The sequence below is a fragment of the Bubalus bubalis genome, chromosome 9, assembly GCF_019923935.1.
Source record: "Bubalus bubalis isolate 160015118507 breed Murrah chromosome 9, NDDB_SH_1, whole genome shotgun sequence".
NCBI classification, from domain to species: domain Eukaryota; kingdom Metazoa; phylum Chordata; class Mammalia; order Artiodactyla; family Bovidae; genus Bubalus; species Bubalus bubalis.
In genome coordinates, this window is record NC_059165.1 from 507,823 (window position 1) to 530,663 (window position 22,841).

General features: G+C 45.3%; 1 protein-coding gene across 1 annotated transcript; it reads right to left on the bottom strand.

Annotated features, from left to right (window-relative positions):
• Positions 1–17,716: 17,716 nt before the first annotated feature.
• On the bottom strand, positions 17,717–22,574 carry LOC102390397 (thymic stromal lymphopoietin). Its single transcript, XM_025292142.3, has 5 exons — positions 22,441–22,574; positions 22,126–22,262; positions 21,205–21,249; positions 20,445–20,579; positions 17,717–18,530 (listed from the first exon to the last, which is right to left on the bottom strand). Exons 1-5 carry the CDS (start codon positions 22,442–22,444, stop codon positions 18,414–18,416), a joined length of 438 nt encoding a protein of 145 aa, XP_025147927.2. The 5' UTR covers positions 22,445–22,574; the 3' UTR covers positions 17,717–18,413.
• Between the last annotated feature and the right edge of the window lie 267 nt (positions 22,575–22,841).

A 22,841-nucleotide genomic window follows, 5' to 3' on the forward strand; every position in this document is an offset into this window, starting at 1 on the left:
TGCCAAGTGCTTAGAATCATACTAGGATTAGGTAGGCCAGGTTGTAAAGCACCCATTGGAACAATAGCAGCATTAACAGCTCTTAGATCAGTAAGCATTCTCCATTTACCAGATTTCTTTTGTATAAAGAACACTGGAGAATTCCAAGGGCTAAAGGACTCAACAATATGTCTCTTGTTAAGTTGCTCATTAACTAATTCATGTAAAGCCTCCAGCTTTTCTTGCTTTAGAGGCACTGCTCTACCCACAGAGGTGGATGAGTGTTCCCATTCAGAGGCGCGGGTGTGGGTGGAGGAAGGTTTATACGAGCCGTGGCCACTGTGCAAAGCGGGCGCTTTGAAATCTTGAGTAGTCAAAGAATAAATTCTTCCTTGTTGATTTTTCCCAGTCCCAATCCTGGTATATAACCTTGATTGAACATAATTTGGTGACTTGCCTCACTCTATTAATTTGGAAGAATATGTGTCTCAGCATGCCATTGTTCCAAGAGATCACGACCCCATAGATTGACAGGTATGTCAGCAATATTGAAGAAGGAAACAGAACAGGCTCCATCTTGAAAGCAGGACTCCATCTTGGGCCAGACTGTGGACTTTGAGCTCTATGCCCAGTATCTATGGAAATGACATACCAAGTGGAAAACCAGGCCCCCGGATGGAAGAGCCCCAGGGCTCATACCTAGACTCTCCATCACCTAAAAGAATACCCTAATTATCTGTGTCACCGAATAGAATCATAATTTCTATTATGCTTATTGGGGTATGACCACAGACCTATTGATAATTGTCCACTGTTAACTACCTGGGCTTAAGGCATATGAATCACAGGTTAACTTTGATTGTCAGGGAATTTGGGGAGGTGGGTTTGGACATGTACACTTAGGGTATATAAGGTTTTCACAAAATCTAGTCAGGGTCCTCCGCTAAGAGGAGACTCTGCCTTAGGCCCGCTGGTGTAATAACTGCACTCCACTATCTGCATTTGTTTCCCGGAATTTGTGGCTACAACATTTGATGCATTGGCCAGGAAACTCCTCACTTTGAGGAGACAAGTCCCATTTGGGACTACTGTGAGGACTTGTGGCTTGAATCTTCTAGAGGGGGGAAGGCGCCTCGCCCTTCTGGAAGGATTCTGCTTCTCAACACCCAGACCTTTCACGTTAGCAGGTAGTGGATGGCAGCAGGGGAACTGAGCGCTCAGGTGAGGAGGAACCCACCCAGCAGGGTGGAAGACGGGGCCTGATTACCCCCCTGGGAGGGACTAGAAGGAGCGGGGGCCCACAGGAGCCTGGAATAGACAGGCGGCGATTGCTTGGTACACAGGTCGATGAACATGTGAGGGCTTAGGAAGGAAACTTGTGAATGCCATTTAGGAGATGGTATCCATGCCGTCTTGGGGAAAATTGTTACCAAGCAATCGCTATGGAATTGTTAGGAGAAGAGACTTGGTCCTTGTATCCTCGTATTCTGCCCTCCCCCAGGAGGTGTTCTATCTGCTGTGAAATTCTTGACCCCTTTGGAATTGTCAGGCTAGAAGGCGGGGGATACATAAGTGAGTACGAATTGGCTTTTCCAGACGGCCTGGGACATGGGATATTTAACCCATCTGTGTTTTCATCCTCACCTGATCAACCCCACCACGCCAGAATGGACTTTAAAAGTTAAGGGAGAAACAGTCTTGGACCACATGGTGTTCTGGTTTGGCCATGCTGACCAGCAGGTGAAGATACGCCGATGCCCCATCTCCCTCTAGGATCTGGCAGGTAAGGCTCTTCTCAGCCCAATTAGGAAGGAGGTGGAATGGCAATGTGTTTCATTGAGTGGAAATATCAGAAGTACATAGGGTACTGAGAACTTTGTAGACAGAATGGAAAAGAAAAGTAGAAGACAGTCCAAGAAGGTAGGCAAGATGGGGGGAAGTGAATATAAGGCAACTGTATTGGAGCGCATGATTAAAATTTAAAGAAGGGATTTGGAGGAGACTACGGGGTGAAGACGACACCTAACTGCCTCCACATACTCTGTGAGGTCCAACGGCCCCCTATGGGAGTAGGATGGCCACCAATGACACCATGAACTTAAAAATAGTGGAAGCAGTCTATACAGTAGTTACAGGAGAGCCAGGACACCTGGATCAATAGCCATATATTGACTCATGGCTAGGGTTAGCTCAAGACCCTCCTATTTGGACAAGGTTCTGTATCCAGAAGGGAAATGGAAAAATATTAATGGCACAAAAATTGACTGATGATAAAAAAAAGAACTTCTACAGGATTTGGACGTGGAGGACCTGCCCCTTCCCCCATACTGGATGATGACGTGCCTGCCTCCCAGTGCCCCACCAGGACCGGAGGCCACCTTAATGCCTGATCTAGGGCCGGGTGAAGTTCTTGCAGCAGCTGCTGCCCCTCCCCCAGCTCTCCTGGAGATCGTAGAGCTGCCATTTCGGCAGGCTCCGATCCCGGCGATGGAGACCTCTGGTCAAAAACCCCAGAATTCCACCTGGGCAGGACCTCCTAGACTGTATCCACCTCTCCCGGTGAGTATTGATGGGGAAGGGGAAGAAACACAGAAATTAGAGGCTGCGTGCTGCCAAGGAACGGGGGAAAGAACCCCACTACAGATGCCCCTCAGAGAGCTACAACAGCCTCCAGTTCAGGACGCATGTGGGCACTACCATCACCCCCCATAGCCTATTATTACCAGCCATTTTCCTCCACGGATATAATAAACTGGCAGAGACACACTCCACCATATTCAGGGGAGCCACAAGCCATGATTAGGCTAATGGAGACTATTGTTCGAACCCACCGCCCTACATGGGATAACATAATCCAACTGCTAGTCTCCCTTTTCAGCACTGAGGAAAGACACAGGATCCTAACTGAGGCCAGAAAATGGTTAAGAGAAATGGCACCTGAGGGTACTGCAAACCCGCAGCGGTGGGCAGAACCAGCCACTCCTGATAAGAGGCCCAACTGGAACTGTAACACAGAGGAAGGGAGGGGCCACCTGGAGAGATATCAGGCAGCTATTTTACAAGGCCTCAAGAGGGGGGCCTGAAAACCTCTGAGGATGGCAAAACCCTACGAAGTGATTCAAAGGGAAAGCAAATCACCCTCTGAGTTCTATGAAAGACTGTGAGAGGCCTGTAGACTTTATATGCCAATAGATCCAGAGGCTGCTGGGTCTCAAATGGTGATAAATGCAGCATTTGTGTCTCAAGCTTACCCCGAAAATGTCAGATGGGGGGACACCAAGTGACTTATGAATTTTTATACATCCCTGAATGCCCAGTACCCTTGTTGGGAAGAGACTTGCTGTCTAAATTGGGGGCACAAGTGACCTTTCCCCCCATGAAAGACCCACTCTTTGAGTGGGCTCAACCACCCTTTTACTCTTCCTCTCAGTAACCCCTCAAGATGAATGGAGGTTGCATGATCTCCCTGAAGGAAAACTGGACGGGCTAAACAGTTGAGAGAAAGAGAGAGAGAGTTAATTCAACAATTCCCTGAGGTCTAGGCAGAAGACAGCCCCCACCCCTCCCCACCTGCCAGGCTTGCAAAACAAGGCCCACTGGTAAGAGAACTCAAACCCGGTACAATTACGTCAGGCCTGCCTTGGGCCTGCCAGACCTTGCTAAGCCATTTACTCTTTACGTGACTGAAAAGGACAAGGTGGCTATGGGAGTGTTTTCCTAGACTATGGGGACATGGGACAGACCCGTGGCTTCTCTCAAAACGGCTGCACAATGTTGCCACTGGGTGGGCGGGGTGCTTATGGGCAGTTGCTGTGGTTGCCTTACTGGTCTGGGAAGCAACCAAGCTGACTTTGAGCCAATATTTGATCATAAAAGTCCTGCATGAGGTCAACACTCTCCTGTGAGGGGACCCCCATAAACAGCTGTTGAGATCCCAGATTACTCAATACCAGGGACTGTTATGTGAGAACCCCCATGTTACTATTGAGCCTTGTCAGGCCCTGAATCTGGCCACTCTCTTTCCTGTGGGAGAAGGTGGGCCCTTACATGATTGCAAGGAAATCCTAGAAGAAGTTTAGCCAGCAGACCTGACATGAGAGACCAGCATATCCCAGACCCAGACTGGGTCCTGAACACCAATGGCACCAGCCTGGTGAAACAAGGACAACGACTGTCGGGATGTAGAGTAGTCATGGAAGAAACCACCACTGAGGCTAGCTCTCTGCCATCACGCTGGTCCGCTCAATGGGCCGAACTATATGCTCTAATTCGGGCCCTCCAGCTGTCAAAAGGTAAGAAGACACACATTTACAGAGACTCCAGGTATGCTTTTGCTACTTTACATGTACACGGGCTTTACATAAAGAGCGAGGTCCTCTGACAACCAACGGAGAGGACATTAAAAACAAGGAAGAAATCTGGACTCTCTTAGGTGCTGCATGGGAACCTGAAAAGGTAGCAGTGATGCACTGTTGGGGTCATGAAAAGGAAGACACGCCACAAACACGGGGAAACCGACTAGCAGATAAAGCTGCAAAACATGCGGCTGAGAAATTTGGGGCTGCTGGTGGGGGGTCTATCAGAACCTTTGTACTCTCAAAAATGCCTGAGTTAACTTTGTCCCACAGTATACCCCGGCCCAAGACCAGCTGGCTGAAGCAGAAAAGGCCACCAAAAATGAAAAAGGCCAATGCTGCCCCTGGACATAACAAAAACCTCCAGGAATACAGTTAAAAGGCACTCTAAGTGGACTTTTAACCCTGCCAACACTCATGGTATGTACCTTCTCAGGATGGGTGGAGGCTTCCCCACCCGAACTGAAAAAGCAAATGAAGTGGCTCGCTGTCTGCTTTGAGAAGTAACCCCCAGATTTGGGTTCCCAACCAGTATAGGATCAGACAATGGCCCTGCCTTTGTAGCCGACTTAATTCAACAGGTATGTAAAGCTATAAATATCCAGTGGAAATTACATACAGCATATAGGCCCCAGAGTTCTGGGATGGTGGAACGAACCAACCAGACACTTAAAGAGACACTCTGCAAGTGGATCATAGAGACTGACTCCTCCTGGGTGGACTTACTTCCAATGGTTCTGCTCAGACTCATGGTCCCATGGCTATTTTCCGTATGAAATTGTGTATGGGAGGCCCCCTCCCATAATAAAACAGGTGTCAACAAATTTGCCTCATGTAAGGGGAGATGAGATTTCACAGCAGATGGAACAACTGGGAAAGGTAATAAATCAGGTAACTAAGTTTGTACAAGAAAGGGTGCCGTTCCTCCTTGGGGAAAAGACTCACGAATTTGTGCCCGGGGATCAGGTGTGGGTCAAGGACTGGAAATATGACTCCTTGGCCCCACACTGGAAGGGTTCATGTACTGTTGTCCTAACCACCCCTACGGCAGTTAAAGTTTCAGGTGTCACTTCCTGGATCCACCACATGAGGGTGAAGACAGCATACCACACAGACCCAGAGGACGCCGAGTGGACTATATACAAAAGGCCCCCACTGATCCTCGTGAAACCAAGATCATCTTAAAGGAGAAAAAGAGATGAAGCTGTATAATCAGCTGCTGCTACAAGAACTTGCCAGTATCATCTTGAGACTAACCATAGTTGCAGCTATGTGCTATAGTTAAAGTTGAATGTTGTGTATATATTCCTAATTTATCTGGCAATACATCAGCCACCCTAGGTGACATGAAAGGTCAGGTAAAAGCTATGTCTGATGATGATCTTTCTTTTTGGACTTCGGTCCTATGTTGGGTGAAGGGTGATTGGTGGAAAGCTATATTTACCACTGTTACGGTTACCTTGATAGTTCTGCTTTGTGGATCCTGCATTTTACAATGTATTATGAACTTTGTAACCCAAAGGTTGGTGTCGTTCTCCCAAACTGGCAATAAGAGAGCCACTCAATATATCGCTATGAGTGATGCTCATACTGAGTTAAGAGCATCATGAGGGGGGAATGAAGGAGGAAACAGACAGAACAGGCTCCATCTTGAAAGCAGGACTCCATCTTGGGCCAGACTGTGGGCTTTGAGCTCTACGCCCAGTATCAGTGGAAACACAACCAACTGGAAAACCAGGTGCCTAGAAGGAAGAGCCCCGGGGCTCATACTTAGACTCTCCAGTGCCTAAAAGAATACCCTAATAATCTGTGTAGCCAAACAGAATCATAAATTCTATTATGTTTATTGGGTTATGACCACAGGCCTATTGATAATTGTCCACTGTTAACTACCTAGGCTTAAGGCATATGAATCACGGATTAACTCTGATTGTATCTTTCTTTTCCTTTGTTCAGACTAGTTTCAGGGAATTTGGGGAGGTGGGTTTGGGCACGTACACTTAGGGCATTTAAGGTTTTCATGAAAACTGGTCGCAGTCCTTGGCTAAGAGGAGACTCTGCCTTGGGCCCGCTGGTGTAATAAACTGCACTCCACTATCTGCATTGTCCTTCTGAGTGAGTTTGTTTCCTGGAACGTGTGGCTACAACAACATAAGGTTGTGTTAGATAGCTAGAATAGGAAAAAGGGGTCCAGAATAGCGGTGGCTAAAAGACAAGGAAGAGAAAAGCCTGCAAAAATAGAACAAAGGAAAGTCCAGACTGGAGTGAGGACCTCAGGTAGAACAAACAGCACTCCTGGCTAGCCCAATATACATAGGGCAGGCCCAGGGGGAGGGAAAAAATCATATAAGAAGAGGAGCCAAAGGCCTGGGAGTCTCTCTCCTGCCCGTGCGTGCTCTCTTTCTCTCTTTCTCCCTCTTTCTCTCTTCTCTTTGCATCTTTTTGGTTGGCATGCCCTCATGCCTCAAGGATGTATTTTCCTTTATTTTCTAAATAAAACTGAGTGTAACATGAAGCTGTAACACTGATCTGTCCGAGAGGTGTGACACGCCAAGGGCTTTAACGTCCATCGCTTCAAATCTTTGTTGTGACGAGACAGAACCGAGAATACACTCCCCTGACATCTATGGTGCCCTGACCCGAATATAACCTGGCTGAAACAACCTCTGCGCGGTCTAGGCAAGGAGGAGGCCAAGCAGAGCAGAAGCCCAATTTGCGAAAGCTCCCGCAGTGGAAGCGGAACGTGAAGAAAACCCAGCGCAGGGGAAGTGACAAGAAGCCCATCGTGCTGGAAACCGGGACAGCAAAAAACGAACTCAGCAGAAAGCTCACGAGGCTCAGTCTCAGATTTGTGAAGACCTCTGGTTAAGGTAGGAAGTCCTCACTCCAATGGCTGGAGGGACATATGTCTAATGAAATCTTAATTCCTTTACAATCTCTCATTTCTTGTTTCCTGGAACCCCCTGTGAACAGGCGAACGGCAGTGGGTGCAGCTGAGGGACTCTGGAGAGGCTACTCCTCAGTATGTCCCAAAGGCACTATCTGCTGAGCTCCAGTAGCTGTTGCCCAAGCTGGTGGGGGTTCTTCTGTCCTTAATCTTCTCTGTGCCAAGGATCAGGCCAATGAAAACTGTAAGCACACATCAGGTATTTAGCAGATTTTCCGGCAGGCTTTGAAGGGGATTCCTTGGCACGTTTTCCCCACTGCTTTTTCCTCCCATCCTTCATCTCTTCTCTCCCGGGACCTGAGCCTGGCCAAAACCCAGGATGCCTGGCTTCAGGAGCTAATGAAGCTCAGGCTATGATGTTTTATTTCAAAGCTTCAGTGAGAGATACAGCGACAAGTAAGAGGTGGATTTGTCAGAGAGAAGCACACTCTGCAGGGTGTGGGCCATTGCACAGGGCAAGGGTTTAGGCCATGGACTTAGGCCATGGAATGCAGTCTGGCTACCTTTTGACAGCTGGGTGAATTCATATGCTAAGGACTGGGAGGATCATCCCAGCCACTGGGAAACCACCCACTCCTCCTATTTGGACAGTGCCTTGGAGCTGTCCTGCCACCTCTGGGTGTGTCAATTAGCTTACAGTTCAGTTCGGTTGACTCACTCAGTCCAACTCTTTGTGACACCATGGACCACAAGATGCCAGGCCTCCCTGTCCATCACCAACTCCTGGAGTTTACCCAAACTCATGTCCATCAAGTAGGTGATGCCATCCAATCATCTCATCCTCTGTCAACCCATTCTCCTCCAACCTTCAATCTTTCCCAGCATCAGGCTCTTTTCAAACGAGTCAGCTCTTCACATCAGGTGACCAAGTATTGGAGTTTCAGGTTCAGCATAAGTCCTTCCAATGAACACTCAGGACTGATCTCCTTTAGAATGGACGGGTTGGATCTCCTTGCAGTCCAAGGGACTCTCAAGAGTCTTCTCCAACACCAAAGTTAAAAAGCATCAATTCTTCGGTGCTCAGCTTTCTTTATACTCCAACTCTCACATCCATACATGACCACTGGAAAAACCATAGCCTTGACTAGAAGGACCTCTGTTGGCAAATTAATGCCTCCACTTTTTAATATGCTGTCTAGGTTGGTCATAACTTTCCTTCCAAGGAGTAAGTGTCTTTTAATTTCATGGCTGTAATCACCATCTGCAGTGATTTGGGAGCTCAAAAAATAAAGTCATCCACTGTTTCCATTGTTTCCCCATCTATTTGACATGAAATGATGGGACCACATGCCATGATCTTAGTTTTCTGAATGTTGAGTTTTAAGCCAACTTTTTCACTCTCCTTTTTCACTTTCATCAAGAGGCTCTTTAGTTCTTCTTCACTTTCTGCCATAAGGGTGGTGTCATCTGTATATCTGAGGTTATTGATATTTCTTCCAGCAATCTTTATTTCATCTTATGCTTCATCCAGCCCAGCGTTTCTTATGATATACTCTGCATATAAGTTAAATAAGCAGGGTTACAATATACAGACTTGACATACTCGTTTCCCGATTTGGAACTAGTCTGTTGTTCCATGTCCAGTTCTAACTGTTGCTTCCTGACCTGCATATAGATTTTTCAAGAGGCAGGTCAGGTGGCCTGGTATTCTCATCTCTTTCAGAATTTTTCACAGTTTATTGTGATCCACACAGTCAAAGGCTTTTGCATAGTCAATAAAACAGAAGCAGATGTTTTTCTAGAACTCTCTTGCTTTTTTGATGATCCAGTGGATGTTCGCAATTTGATCTCTGGTTCCTCTGCCTTTTCTAAAACCAGCCTGAACATCTGGAAGTTCACAGTTCATGTATTGCTGTAGCCTGTCTTGGAGAAATTTGAGCATTACTTTACTAGCATGTGAGATGAGTGCAATTGTGTGGTAGTTTGAGCATTCTTTGGCATTGCCTTTCTTTGGGATTGGAATGAAAACTGACCTTTTCCAGTCCTGTGGCCACTGCTGAGTTTTCCAAATTTGCTAGCATATTGAGTGCAGCACTTTCACAGCATCATCTTTTACGATTTGAATTGCTCGACTGGAATTCCGTCACCTCCACTAGCTTTGTTCATAGTGATGCTTCCTAAGGCCCACTTGACTTCATATTCCAGGATGTCTGGCTCTAGGTGAGTGATCACACCATTGTGATTATCTGGGTCATGAAGATCTTTTTTGTACAGTTCTTCTGTGTATTCTTGCCACCTCTTTTTAATATCTTCTGCTTCTATTAGGTCCATACCATTTCTGTCCTTTATTGAGCCCATCCTTGCATGAAATTTTCCCTTGATATCTCTGATTTTCTTGAAGATATGTCTAGTCTTTCCCATTCTGTTGTTTTCCTCTATTTCTTTGCACTGATCACTGAGGAAGGCTTTCTTATCTCTCCTTGCTATTCTTTGGAACTCTGATTCAAATGGATATGTCTATCCTTTTCTCCTTTGCTTTTTGCTTCTCTTCTTTTCACAGCTATTTGTAAGGCCTCCTCAGACAGCCACTTTGCTTTTTTGCATTTCTTTTTCTTGCAGATGGTCTTGATCCCTGTCTCCTGTACAATGTCATGAACCTGGATCCATAATTCTTCAGGCATCTGTCTATCAGATCTAGTTCCTTAAATCTATTTCTCACTTCCACTGTATAATCATAAGGGATTTGATTTAGGTCATACTTGAATGGTCCAGCAGTTTTCCCTACTTTCTTCAATTTAAGTCTAATTTGGCAATAAGGAGTTCATGATGTGAGCCAAAGTCAGGTCCCAGTCTTGTTTTTGTTGACTGTATAGAGCTTCTCCATCTTTGGCTGCAAAGAATATAATCAATCTGACTTTGGTGTTGGCCATCTGGTGATGTCCATGTGTAGAGTCTTCTCTTGTGTTGTTGGAAGTGGGTGTTTGCTATGACCAGTGCATTCTCTTGGCAACACTCTGTTAACGTTTGCCCTGCTTCATTCTGTACTCCAAGGCCAACTTTGCCTGTTACTCCAGGTGTTTCTTGACTTCCTACATTTGCATTCCAGTCCCCTATAACGAAAAGGACATCTTTTGTGGCTGTCGGTTCTAAAAGGTCTTGTAGGTTCTTCACAGAACCGTTCAACTTCAGCTTATTCAGCGTTACTGGTTGGGGCATAGACTTGGATTACTGTGATATTGAATGGTTTGCCTTGGAAATGAACAGAGATCATTCTGTCGTTTTTGAGATTGCATCCAAGTACTGCATTTCGAACTCTTTTGTTGACCATGATGGCTACTCCATTTCTTCTGAGGGATTCCTGCCCGCAGTAGTAGATATAATGGTCATCTGAGTTAAATTCACCCATTCCAGTCCATTTTAGTTCGCTGATTCCTAGAATGTCGACGTTCACTCTTGCCATCTCTTGTTTGACCACTTCCAATTTGCCTTGATTCATGGACCTGACATTCCAGGTTCCTATGAAATATTGCTCTTTACAGCATTGGACCTTGCTTCTATCACCAGTCACATCCACAACTGGGTATTGTTTTTGCTTTGGCTCCATCCCGTCATTCTTTCTGGAGTTATTTCTCCACTGGTCTCCAGTAGCATATTGGGCACCTACTGACCTGGGGAGTTTCTCTTTCAGTATCCTATCATTTTGCCTTTTCATACTGTTCATGGGATTCTCAAGGCAAGAATCCTGAAGTGGTTTCCCATTCCCTTCTCCAGTGGACCACATTCTGTCAGACCTTTCCACCATGACCCGCCCGTTTTGGGTGGCCCCAAGGGCATGACTTAGTTTCATTGAGTTAGATAAGGCTGTGGTCCTAGTGTGATTAGATTGACTAGTTTTCTGTGAGTATGGTTTCAGTGTGTCTGCCCTCTGATGCCCTCTTGCAACACCTACCGTCTTACTTGGGTTTCTCTTACCTTGGACGTGGGGTATTTCTTCACGGCTGCTCCAGCAAAGCACAGCCGGTGCTCCTTACCTTGGACGAGGGGTATCTCCTCACTGCCATCACTTCTGACCTTGAACGTGGAATAGCTCATCTAGGCCCTCCTGTGACCATGCAGGTATGACCTAAATCAAATCCCTTATGATTATACAGTGGAAGTGAGAAATAGATTTAAGGGAATAGATCTGATAGATAGAGTGCCTGATGAACTATGGACTGAGGTTCGTGGCATTGTACAGGAGACAGGTATCAAGACCATCCCCATGGAAAAGAAATGCAAAAAAGCAAAATGGCTGTCTGGGGAGGCCTTACAAATAGCTGTGAAAAGAAGAGAAGTTAAAAGCAAAAGAGAAAAGGAAAGATATAAACATCTGAATGCAGAGTTCCAAAGAATAGTAAGAAGAGATAAGAAAGCCTTCCTCAGTGATCAATGCAAAGAAATAGAGGAAAACAACAGACTGGGAAAGACTAGAGATCTCTTCAAGAAAATTAGAGATACCAAGGGAACATTTCATGCAAAGATGGGCTCGATAAAGGAGAGAAATGGTATGGACCTAACAGAAGCAGAAGATATTGAGAAGAGGTGGCAAGAATACACAGATCAGATCAGATCAGTCGCTCAGTCGTGTCCGACTCTTTGTGACCCCATGGACTGCAGCACGCCAGGCCTCCTTGTCCATCACCAACTCCTGGAGTTTACCCAAACTCATGTCCATTGATTTGGTGATGCCATCCAGCCATCTCATCCTCTGTCATCCCCTTTTCCTCCTGCCCCCAATCCCTCCCAGCATCAGAGTCTTTTCCAATGAGTCAACTCTTCGCATGAGGAGGCCAAAGTACTGGAGTTTCAGCTTTAGCATCATTCCTTCCAAAGAAATCCCAGGGCTGATCTCCTTCAGAATGGACTGGTTGAATCTCCTTGCAGTCCCAGGGACTCTCAAGAGTCTTCTGCAACACCACAGTTCAAAAGCATCAATTCTTCGGTGCTCAGCCTTCTTCACAGTCCACTTCTCACATCCATACATGACCACAGGAAAAACCATAGCCTTGACTAGATGAACCTTTCTTGGCAAAGTAATGTCTCTGCTTTTGAATATGCTATCTAGGTTGGTCATAATTTTCCTTCCAAGGAGTAAGCGCCTTTTAATTTCATGGCTGCAGTCACCATCTGTAGTGATTTTGGAGCCCAGAAAAATAAAGTCTGCCACTGTTTCCACTGTTTCCCCATCTATTTCCCATGAAGTGGTGGGACCGGATGCCATGATCTTCGTTTTCTGAATGTTGAGCTTTAAGCCAACTTTTTCACTCTCCACTTTCACTTTCATCAAGAGGCTTTTTAGTTCCTCTTCACTTTCTGCCATAAAGGTGGTGTCATCTGCATATCTGAGGTTATTGATATTTCTCTGGGCAATCTTGATTCCAGCTTGTGTTTCTTCCAGTCCAGCGTTTCTCATGATGTACTCTGCATAGAAGTTAAATAAACAGGGTGACAATATACAGCCTTGACGTACCCCTTCTCCTATTTGGAACCAGTCTGTTGTTCCATGTCCAGTTCTAACTGTTGCTTCCTGGCCTGCATACAAATTTCTCAAGAGGCAGATCAGGTGGTCTGGTATTCCCATCTCTTACAGAATTTTCCACAGTTTATTGTGATCCACACAGTCAAAGGCTTTGGCATAGTCAATAAAGCAGAAATAGATGTTTTTCTGGAACTCTCTTGCTTTTTCCATGATCCAGTGGATGTTGGCAATTTGATCTCTGGTTCCTCTGCCTTTTCTAAAACCAGCTTGAACATCAGGAAGTTCACGGTTCACATATTGCTAAAGCCCGGCTTGGAGAATTTTGAGCATTACTTTACTAGCGTGTGAGATGAGTGCAATTGTGCGGTAGTTTGAGCATTCTTTGGCATTGCCTTTCTTGGGGATTGGAATAAAAACTGACCATTTCCAGTCCTGTGGCCACTGCTGAGTTTTCCAAATTTGCTGGCATATTGAGTGCAGCACTTTCACAGCATCATCTTTCAGGATTTGAAATAGCTCAACTGGAATTCCATCACCTCCACTAGCTTTGTTCGTAGTGATGCTTTCTAAGGCCCACTTGACTTAACATTCCAGGATGTCTGGCTCTAGGTCAGTGATCACACCATTGTGATTATCTGGGTCGTGAAGATCTTTTTTGTACAGTTCTTCTGTGTATTCTTGCCATCTTGTATCTCTTGCCCTTGGTATCTCTGATTTTCTTGAAGAGAGCCCTAGTCTTTCCCATTCTGTTGTTTTCCTCTATTTCTTTGCATTGATCACTGAGGAAGGCTTTCTTATCTCTTCTTGCTATTCTTTGGAACTCTGCATTCAGATGTTTATATCTTTCCTTTTCTCCTTTGCTTTTCACTTCTCTTCTTTTCACAGCTATTTGTAAGGCCTCCCCAGACAGCCATTTTGTTTTGTTGCATTTCTTTTCTATGGGAATGGTCTTGATCCCTGTCTCCTGTACAATATCACGAACCTCATTCCATAGTTCATCAGGTAGTCTATCTATCAGATCTAGGCCCTTAAATCTATTTCTCACTTCCACTGTATAATCATAAGGGATTTGATTTAGGTCATACCTGAATGGTCTAGTAGTTTTCCTTACTTTCTTCAATTTAAGCAAATTTGGCCTTGGAATACAGAATGAAGCAGGACAAAGACTAATAGAGTTTTGCCAAGAAAATGCACTGGTCATAACAAACACCCTCTTCCAACAACACAAGAGAAGACTCTATACATGGACATCACCAGATGGTCAACACCGAAATCAGATTGATTATATTCTTTGCAGCCAAAGATGGAGAAGCTCTATACAGTCAGCAAAAACAAGACCAGGAGCTGACTATGGCTCAGACCATGAACTCCTTATTGCCAAATTCAGACTTAAGAATACACAGAACTGTACAAAAAAGATCTTCTGGTGGCTATTGTCCATGGGTTTGCAAAGAGTTGGACATGACCTAGTGTTTAAACAACAACAACAAATATTGGGTTGGCTCAAAGGTTTGTTCAGGTTTTTCTGTAAGATCTTATGGAAAAACCCAAATGAACTTTTGGCCAAGCCATAAGTTTTGAATAATGGAAAGGAACAGTAAAAAACTCAGATCAGCTCAATATAATTATTTTTAAAAATAGTTGGTTTGTAAGGTTTAGAAAGGAATACAATTGAGACATTAAAAAACTTTAAAAAATTTTCTTGATAAGTGTATTTGATTTTCAGATTGGAGGAAGATATAGACTTAATATGCTTTGACCTCAATAGAGCATTTGAGAAATTTCCCCTGATCTTTACTTTGATATGGACATAATGAGAAAAATGGAGATTTAGTTCTGCGAGATTAAAGGAATTTCTTTAAAACAAAGAACATGGACAAATGACTTTTCTGCCTATTGAGATGCCTGTTTTGAAGATCAACAAATCTTCTTCCTGTCTTGATAATCTTTTTCAATAACTTGAATTAAGCCATAGAAATCCTAAGAGGGAGAGTTAAAATAAATAATAGAATCAAGATTCAGAGTCTCAAGATCTCAGTATACTGGATGTGACCAAAAAGTCAACAAATGCTTGAAAGAAATAAATATAAATACTTTTTCAGGTTAAAATTATGCAATAATGCAGAAACATAAAAACAGAAAACGTAAGACTACGGTGGCAGCAGCAGGAAAAGCACGTTCTCTCTCCCCAAGTGTTTCCCTGCCACACGCAGTGACATACGAGATGCCTGAAACAAGATCGGGAGTGCAGCAGCGGCGTGTGTAACTCAGCAAGCAAAATAAATCATATGATAAAGGCTACGGTAATCAATAAATATCTCATATGAATTTTTAGGTGTTACATAGAGTATTAACAATTAGAAAGCAAAACTTTAAGGATAGAGGATAATAAGGAACTATAACAGGAGTAGACTTTAATTTAGCTTTTTCAGCCTCTGACAGAGGAAGAGAAAACTAAGAATATTGGTAATTAACATAGGTAGCCTCAAAGGGTGTATATCCAACTATATGCTTAAACCAGAATTTGCCACTTTCCCCCCATTGATTATAGAATATTTAGGGCTTCTCTCATGGTTTAGATGGTAAAGAATCCACCTGCAATGCAGGAGACCTGAGTTCGATCCCTCAGTCAGGAAGATCCCCTGGAGAAGGGAATGGCAGTCCACTCCAGTATTATTGTCTGGAGAATTCCATGGACAGAGGAGCCTGGAGGGCAACATTTCATGGGTTCTCAAAGAGTTGGACAGTATGTGAACCGTGAACTTGCAGATGTTCAAGTTGGATTTAGAAAAGGCAGAGGAACTAGAGATCAAATTGCCAACATCTGCTGGACCATTGAAAAAGCAAGAGAGTTCCAGAAAAATATCTACTTCTGCTTTATTGACTATGCCAAAGCCTTTGACTGTGTGGATCACAACAAACTGTGGAAAATTCTTCAAGAGATGAGAATACCAGACCACCTGACCTGCTTCTTGGGAAACCTATATGCAGGTGAGGAAGCAACAGTTAGAACTGGACATGGAACAATAGACTGGTTCTAAATCAGGAAAGGAGTATGTCAAAGCTGTATATTGTCACCCTGCTTATTTAACTTATATGCAGAGTACATCATGAGAAATGCTGGGCTGGATGAAGCAGAAGCTGAAATCAAGATTGCTGAGAGAAATATCAATAACCTCAGATATGCAGATGACATCACCTTTATGGCAGAAAGCAAAAAAGAACTAAAGAGCCTCTTGATGAAAGTGAAAGAGGAGAGTGAAAAAAACTAAGAAACATTCAGAAAACTAAGATTATGGCATCTGGTCCCATCACTTCATGGCAAATAGATGGGGAAACAGTGGCAGACTTTATTTTTTTGGGGGGGGGCTCCAAAATCACTGCAGATGGTGACTGCACCCATGAAATTAAAAGACACTTGCTCCTTGGAAGAAAAGCTATGACCAGCCTAGACAGCATATTAAAAAGCAGAGGCATTACTTTGCCAACAGCAGTCCATCTAGTCAAAGCTATGGTTTCCCCAGTAGTCATGTATGGATGTGAGAGTTGGACTATAAAGAAAGTTGAATGCCAAAGAATTGATGGTTTTGAACTGTGGTGTTGGAGAAGACTCTTGAGAGTCCCTTGGACTGCGAGGAGATCCAGCCAGTCCATCCTAAAGGAAATCAGTCCTGAATATTCATTGGAAGGGCTGATGCTGAACCTGAAACTCCAGTACTTTGGCCACCTGATGCGAAGAATTGACTCATTGGAAAAGACCCTGATGCTGGGAAAGATTGAAGGCAGGAGGAGAAGGGGACGACAGAGGATGAGATGGTTGGATGGCATCACCAACTCAATGGACATGAGTTGAGTAAACTCCAGGAGTTGGTGATGACAGAGAGGCCTGGCGTGCTGCAGTCCTTGGGGTTGCCAAGAGTTGTGCACGACTGAGCGACTGAACTGAACTGAGCGACTACGCATGAGCACAACAGGACATTTATAAAGCTGACCGTGTATTAGCCCACCAGGAAACTGCAATGCATTTCAAAAAGTAGGAATGTATAATCCTATTCTTTTAATTTGGAAAAGTTACTAGCATTATATGGTTAATAGATTTAATCTAAAAGTTATAGATTCTTATGAGAAAATATTGCTCATTGCTTTTCCTTGATAGTAATATAAATGATTATTTTTATATTAAAACTCCAATGGGATACACAGAAGAAGGATACATAGTTCCTCTTATAATGGCCCTTAAGGTCCTGGGCCAGGTCTTTAGAGGAAAGTTTTGGGAAAGAAGTTATGTCCTGATTTCCCTCAGGGCAAAGGAAACTGCCTCTCCAGCTATATCTGAGCTTCTCTGGGGAGAGCTGTGTCTTGTTTACTTTCGTATCCCCAATACTTGACTGAGGGCCTGGCACATAGTAGTTGCTTTGTAAATGCCCACTGGATGCATAATATAAGCTTTTTACCTCTTGGCAGGTAAGGTAGATTTAGGAACCCTGACCTTCCCCTCTTCTATCATTCCTCAGCACTAGCCTCCTGGGCAGTGGCCAGGGGATCATTTCTACTCACAGGAAAAACTGATGTTTTTTTCCCTGTCCTGCTCCGTCACCTGGACTGCATGGCTCGGGCGGCCCCTTCCACTGATGTCCAGAGCATTCTGAGGTGACTCAAAGGGTGCCTTCAGCTCTAGCGTGCAGCAAGCATCAAACAGGAGGATGGGTTGGACAGCCCTTGTTCACCTTGGCCTCCTTGGTTTCTCTCAGGTGTGGGGAAGTTCAACAAGGGAAAGAAAGGAGGACTAGAGACATAATTTAAGAGAAAGGACGATGGGAAAGCATCCTGAATTCACCTATTCCCAGTATTCTCTCTATAGGCAGACTACAGGCACAGTACAGAAAGGGAGGGGAAAGAACTGAGGAAAAGCGACGCCCCTCCGAAAGGTACGCATGTGCAAACTGTCTACTACATTAAAAAGATCACTCCTAAGAAACGAATTTGAGAATTTTTTATTAAGAAAAAATAGTGTTGATAACAAAGCAATATGTACATTTTAAAAACTGCTTACAAAATAAATTAAAGATATATTCCATAAATTTCAAAATATATTTTAGCTCTAACAAAGGCACTTCTTCAGGATAGGCATATTCCACTCTTGTCTGTTAGATAATTTTTTTAATTTGGCTTAGAATATTTTCACAACACTTTGCTTGGAAATTATTTCATGTTGCTTCATTATGGGTACAACTTTGAGCACTCCTTTTGTTTTCATTTCCTTTGTGAATGTTTGCCTTTTAAACAGAGGTTTACATGCTATCAAGTTCAACATTTTTATCTCCCAAGAGAAAAATTCTCCTTCCACTCTACTTTTAGATTCTTTCCTTGAGTAGGGTTTATATAGCTCCAGCTGAGAATTACTGCCACAAAGCCAGTAGCTCAGGCATTAATGCTTAAAAAAAAAAAGCCTCCCGTGACATTTGAGGGCTAATACTTTCCCCACATTATACACTTACATTAAACAACAGATACTTACAAAAATAAGCTAAGAAACCCTCTGAAATTAAAACAAACAAAGAAAACATTGGTGGTCTCTTAAATGCCACAGTTAGAGTTAACATTCCATCTACCTAATAAAAATGATTTGCTTTCTTGCTGTGAAATGTGACTTTATTGAAGGTTTATTTTGTTTTTATGAAATGCGACTGAGACGCTGCCACAGTTCTTTCAAGTATGTGACTTGTTCCAGGCACTCATTTGTTTTGATTTGTCTTTTCCTTATTTTCCTCATTGTCTGGGTATTATTTATCTGTGGAATAGGAGAAGCAATAGTCAAAATTAATCACCACTATCTTTGGCTGATACATTTTGTCTTCTTTATGCAAACCTACCTCTCAATGTGTCCCCCAAGACACCCACACAGCTCCTACCTGCTTTCTCCAGAGGAATGCCCTCCCATCTCTCCACCCACAGACTTCAAGGGCAAGCCCCGCCTCCTTCGCAAGGCCTCTGCTAATTGCTCAGACATCTCTTTTGGAAATTCTTCTAGCACTTCAGAGTGTTTATCACTTAACTGGTTCTCACTTATAGCTGTTGTTATTATTACATCATGGGTATTCCCCATAGCACTGAGCACTAAGCTTTATACATGAGAAACTGAATATTTATTAAATAGATGAAGAGCTGAAAATCTCATAATCTCCCTGGCAAGATCCTAAGTTCTTCAAGAAAGAGTTATCTTATGCTTCTTTATAGATATAATTCAACAGACCTATTACTTGTACCCAGAGTGCTCCCAGCCTCTGTCCCTCCCAATCTCTAAGATGTACCACAGACACCTGAAGGCTTATTCTCAAAAGGAGTCTGTCAAAAAGAAAAAAAACGATTGCAATCATCTTCTGGCGTATTCCTTCACCTGAATTACTCTTGAGTAGAGACTGGGCCTCCTAAACACACAGTATTCAAATCAATATAGGTCACCAGGTTATTAAGCAAAAAGCTTACAATCTACCATCTGCTAAATTACTGATTTTAGGCTGCCTTTGGGCTTGAGAGAGGGCTAAAATAAATCACTCCAAACTTTCCCTTTTTCACATGCTGTCTAAACTTATCTAGAATGTCCCCTATGCTCTTACAACGATGAATATCATTGTGGTCATCTGTAGATTTGCCAGAGTCTCCTTAACAGGAGATACACAGCCAAACAGGTTTTTCATATGGCTGCCTGGTACTGAATATCCAACTAAAGTTCATTCCAGAACCCTATGGCTTCAATCCCTAAAAACTGACAGCCTTAGTCATCCATTCAGTGTACAGACTGATAAAGTCCATTGGTGAACAGGCCAAAATCATACAAATCTGCACTGCTTCTTTTTGTCTTTTTAGTTTGTCATTAGGAAGATAAATTGCCTGCTTTACTTGACCGCTGAAATAAATACTGAGAACTTGGCACATACTACGCACTGTTCCAAGTGCTTTTACATATATTGACTCATTTTATCCTTGCAAACATTCTGTATGGAACTTGATTCTACAATCCTCATTTTTCAGATGAAACTAAGCACACAGAGACCAGGTAATTTATCTGAGTTTTCACAGAAGTTATGGGGCTAGGATTCAAAGTCAGGCAAGACTGTCCCCAGACCTCCTGCCCCTAGCTCTGCACCGTTTCCATATTTAAAGTTACACATTCATTCAAATGTAACTGCATATGCAAAAGGGTCAAAAGAGACAGCAACTATGCAAGCAATTACACAAATATGGGGTGGAGATTTAACGGATAATGTAACATTTAAGGAAAGACGTATACAATTATTAAACGATAAACCCAAGCCTCGCTGCTCACCCTTCGCAAAGGATACGCATCTCATAAGGAGCCCACAGATAGGGATTTTAATTTTGAAGGAGCAGGCTTCAGGGTCCCCGGAGATTAGCTTTTAAGCACCCTCCTCCGCATGCTCCAGAAGCCAGGACCCTCACCGACCACACTGTGAAGGGGACCTAAGGTCTAGCACGCACTCCTGCCCAAAGCGTCAGAGCCCCAGCAGAGGCCGGGCCCAAGGGCGGACTCGGCGGCCCGCAGGCTTCCGCCGCTCCCTCCCTCCGAGGTCAGAGCCCGGGTACAGGCTCTGCGCCGGGCCACCGGGGGTCGGGGCTCGCCGGGCCCAGCCCCGCGCTCACTCGCCCGGGGGGCCCTGCGGGCTGACTGGGTTGCCCGGCTCACCTGCGCCCCGCGGTAGCCCGGGCAGGCGGCGGCGAGCGCGGCGTGGGTTCTCACGGCGAAGGCCTCGCGGGCGGGCGCGGCGCAGCCAGGGCGGCGCTCGAAGGTCAGGCTCTGGATTTTGCGGAGGCAGTCGGGCTGCGCGCAGGCGGCCCCGGTCGCGGGAGGAGAAGACGCCGGGAGAGAGAGAGTGAGAGGGAGGAGGAGGGGAGAGACAGGGAGGGGCGGGGGAGAGAGAGTGAGCTGACGAGGCCGGGCGCCGAGGGGCGCTCCGCCTGAAGGCCGGCCCGGGTCGCGGGGGGCGCTCGGGGGAGGTCCGCGCGGCCCAAGGGGCGGCCCTGACGACGGCCCCGGGACGCCCTGCCGTCGGCCCCCGGCCCGTCTCGGACCCGCCTCCTGAGGGCCGGGCGGAGGGGCCGGGGAAAGGCGGGGAGGGGACTCTCCTGGTGCGGGGAGCGCTCCGGGGGTCCCCGCGGCCCGCGGCCCGAGGTGCGGTACTGACGGAGCGGCGCCCGCCCCGGGCGCCCTGACGGCGCCCCGGCCCGTCTCGGACCCGCCTCCCGCGGGCCGCGGGCGGAGCCGCTCCCGGAGTCCCGCTCAAATAGGACGCGCTGCCGCCCTGACGGGACAGGGGCGGCTTCCCGGGCTGGGCGCGGTGCGCCTGTCCCCACGCCGGGCCAGCGTCTCCTGGGGACCCGCCGCCGCCCGCGCCCCGCGCCCCGCAGGGTCCCCGCGCCCCCCAGCTTCAGCCGCTGCCTCTCACCTGGTCTTCACAGTAGACGAAATGGTCAAAGTCGATGGCTTTCGTCTGGAAGAGAGAAAGGAAGGAGACGACGAAGATGGGGATCAAATTCACAAGAGCGAAGCCAGCGCCGCCCTCCCTCTCTCCGCGGCTCCCAGGCTCTGGGATGCTCGGAGAGCAGCTTCCCCCGAGGCACTGTTTCCTGTGCCAGTTTCTGCCTTTGACCACGTAGTGAATCACTTGAGTTCTCAGACACTGCCTGCTAGCGTTGGAGCCTGGGTATCAAATGATCCTGCCCTAGAGCGACATCCTCCTTCCCCGCCGAAGTGGACATTGTACGCGGGGCCACTCCTGCGACAATAATGCTGTTTTTCCAATGCCCACATCTGCCCTGTAGCCGTTCATCCGCTGCACACATACATGCTCTGTCCAGAAATTAGAATGATCAGGAAAATGATCCACTGTATATTAAAAAAATCTAAAGTGCCCTTATCCCGCAAGGGCATCCTAAAGCATCTAGAATACTAGAAAGATTCGAGGAGCACATTCTCCCAGGCTGTCCTCACTGGATAGGGCCTCGCTCACCAGAATCCCCTCTGTTTTTCTTTTTCGAGACCTTAGTCACTGTCTTTTTGTTTTATTTTTTACTTGCACCAGTGAACAGGATCTGGCAGAGAACAGAAAAGCTTGATGGATACCATGAGTTCCTTATCAATATCTGCTCCTCACCAGCATCTGCATATTTGATTTAATTAGTATGCCAATTTCTGGGTGGTCATTTTAGAAGGTCATATATTTCAATATCACTTGTAATTTTTTTTTTTGACAAAATGCTGGGCCTTGATTTTTTCCAAATCATTTTTCTTTCTTTAAAAGTTAAATTGTAGTGTGTGTGCCTACTCTTACTATAAAAATGCATTTTTAAAACGTTTCTTCACTTACCCCTTTTGTATAGTTATTCAGTTCTTGATAAATGATGTTCCGGTAGCTCTCTTTAATCTTCTTAAAATCACAGTCAGTAAAATTGTAGGTTAGCACGAGCCCTACCAGTTGCAAGATGAAGATCTTCCTAAAAAGAACTGAACGAATAATGAAGTATTAGGCATTGTACTTGGAACCCCACTCCCACCCGTTTCACACTAAGCTGTTTGCAGCAGCAACGGCCTGCTTCTAGAGTAGCGGCAGGGGCTGTCCTAGGGGCAGGTGGCAGGCAGCAGTCTGCCTCTCATTCCCCGTGCCCTTGAGGCGCATATTCACCCATTGTTGCCTTAAGCTGGAGTCTCCCTGATGCTCCAGAGCTTTCTGGCTCCACATATATAGCACCTAAACGCCTACGGGCTCTTTTCTCCTAGGCCAATGATTTTCCTTGATGTCATTCTCTTCCTTTATAGAATTCTAAATTGATGACCTGAAAGAAAAAAATAGCACTATCCAAATCTATGGAATTTTAACATTAGTAAAATCATCAGGAATTTCCCTCACCTTCCTTCTTTTGTCATTGCCCTTTGCTATGTGCCTGAGTGTGCCTTTAGAAGGAGACCATCACATCTTTCCTTTACGGGACTGTTTCCATGACCAAACCCCTATCTTGGGAAAAACACCCCAAAAGTAGCCACTGTAAAGACAGGCACCACTGCCCCTTCATGATGTACACCCTT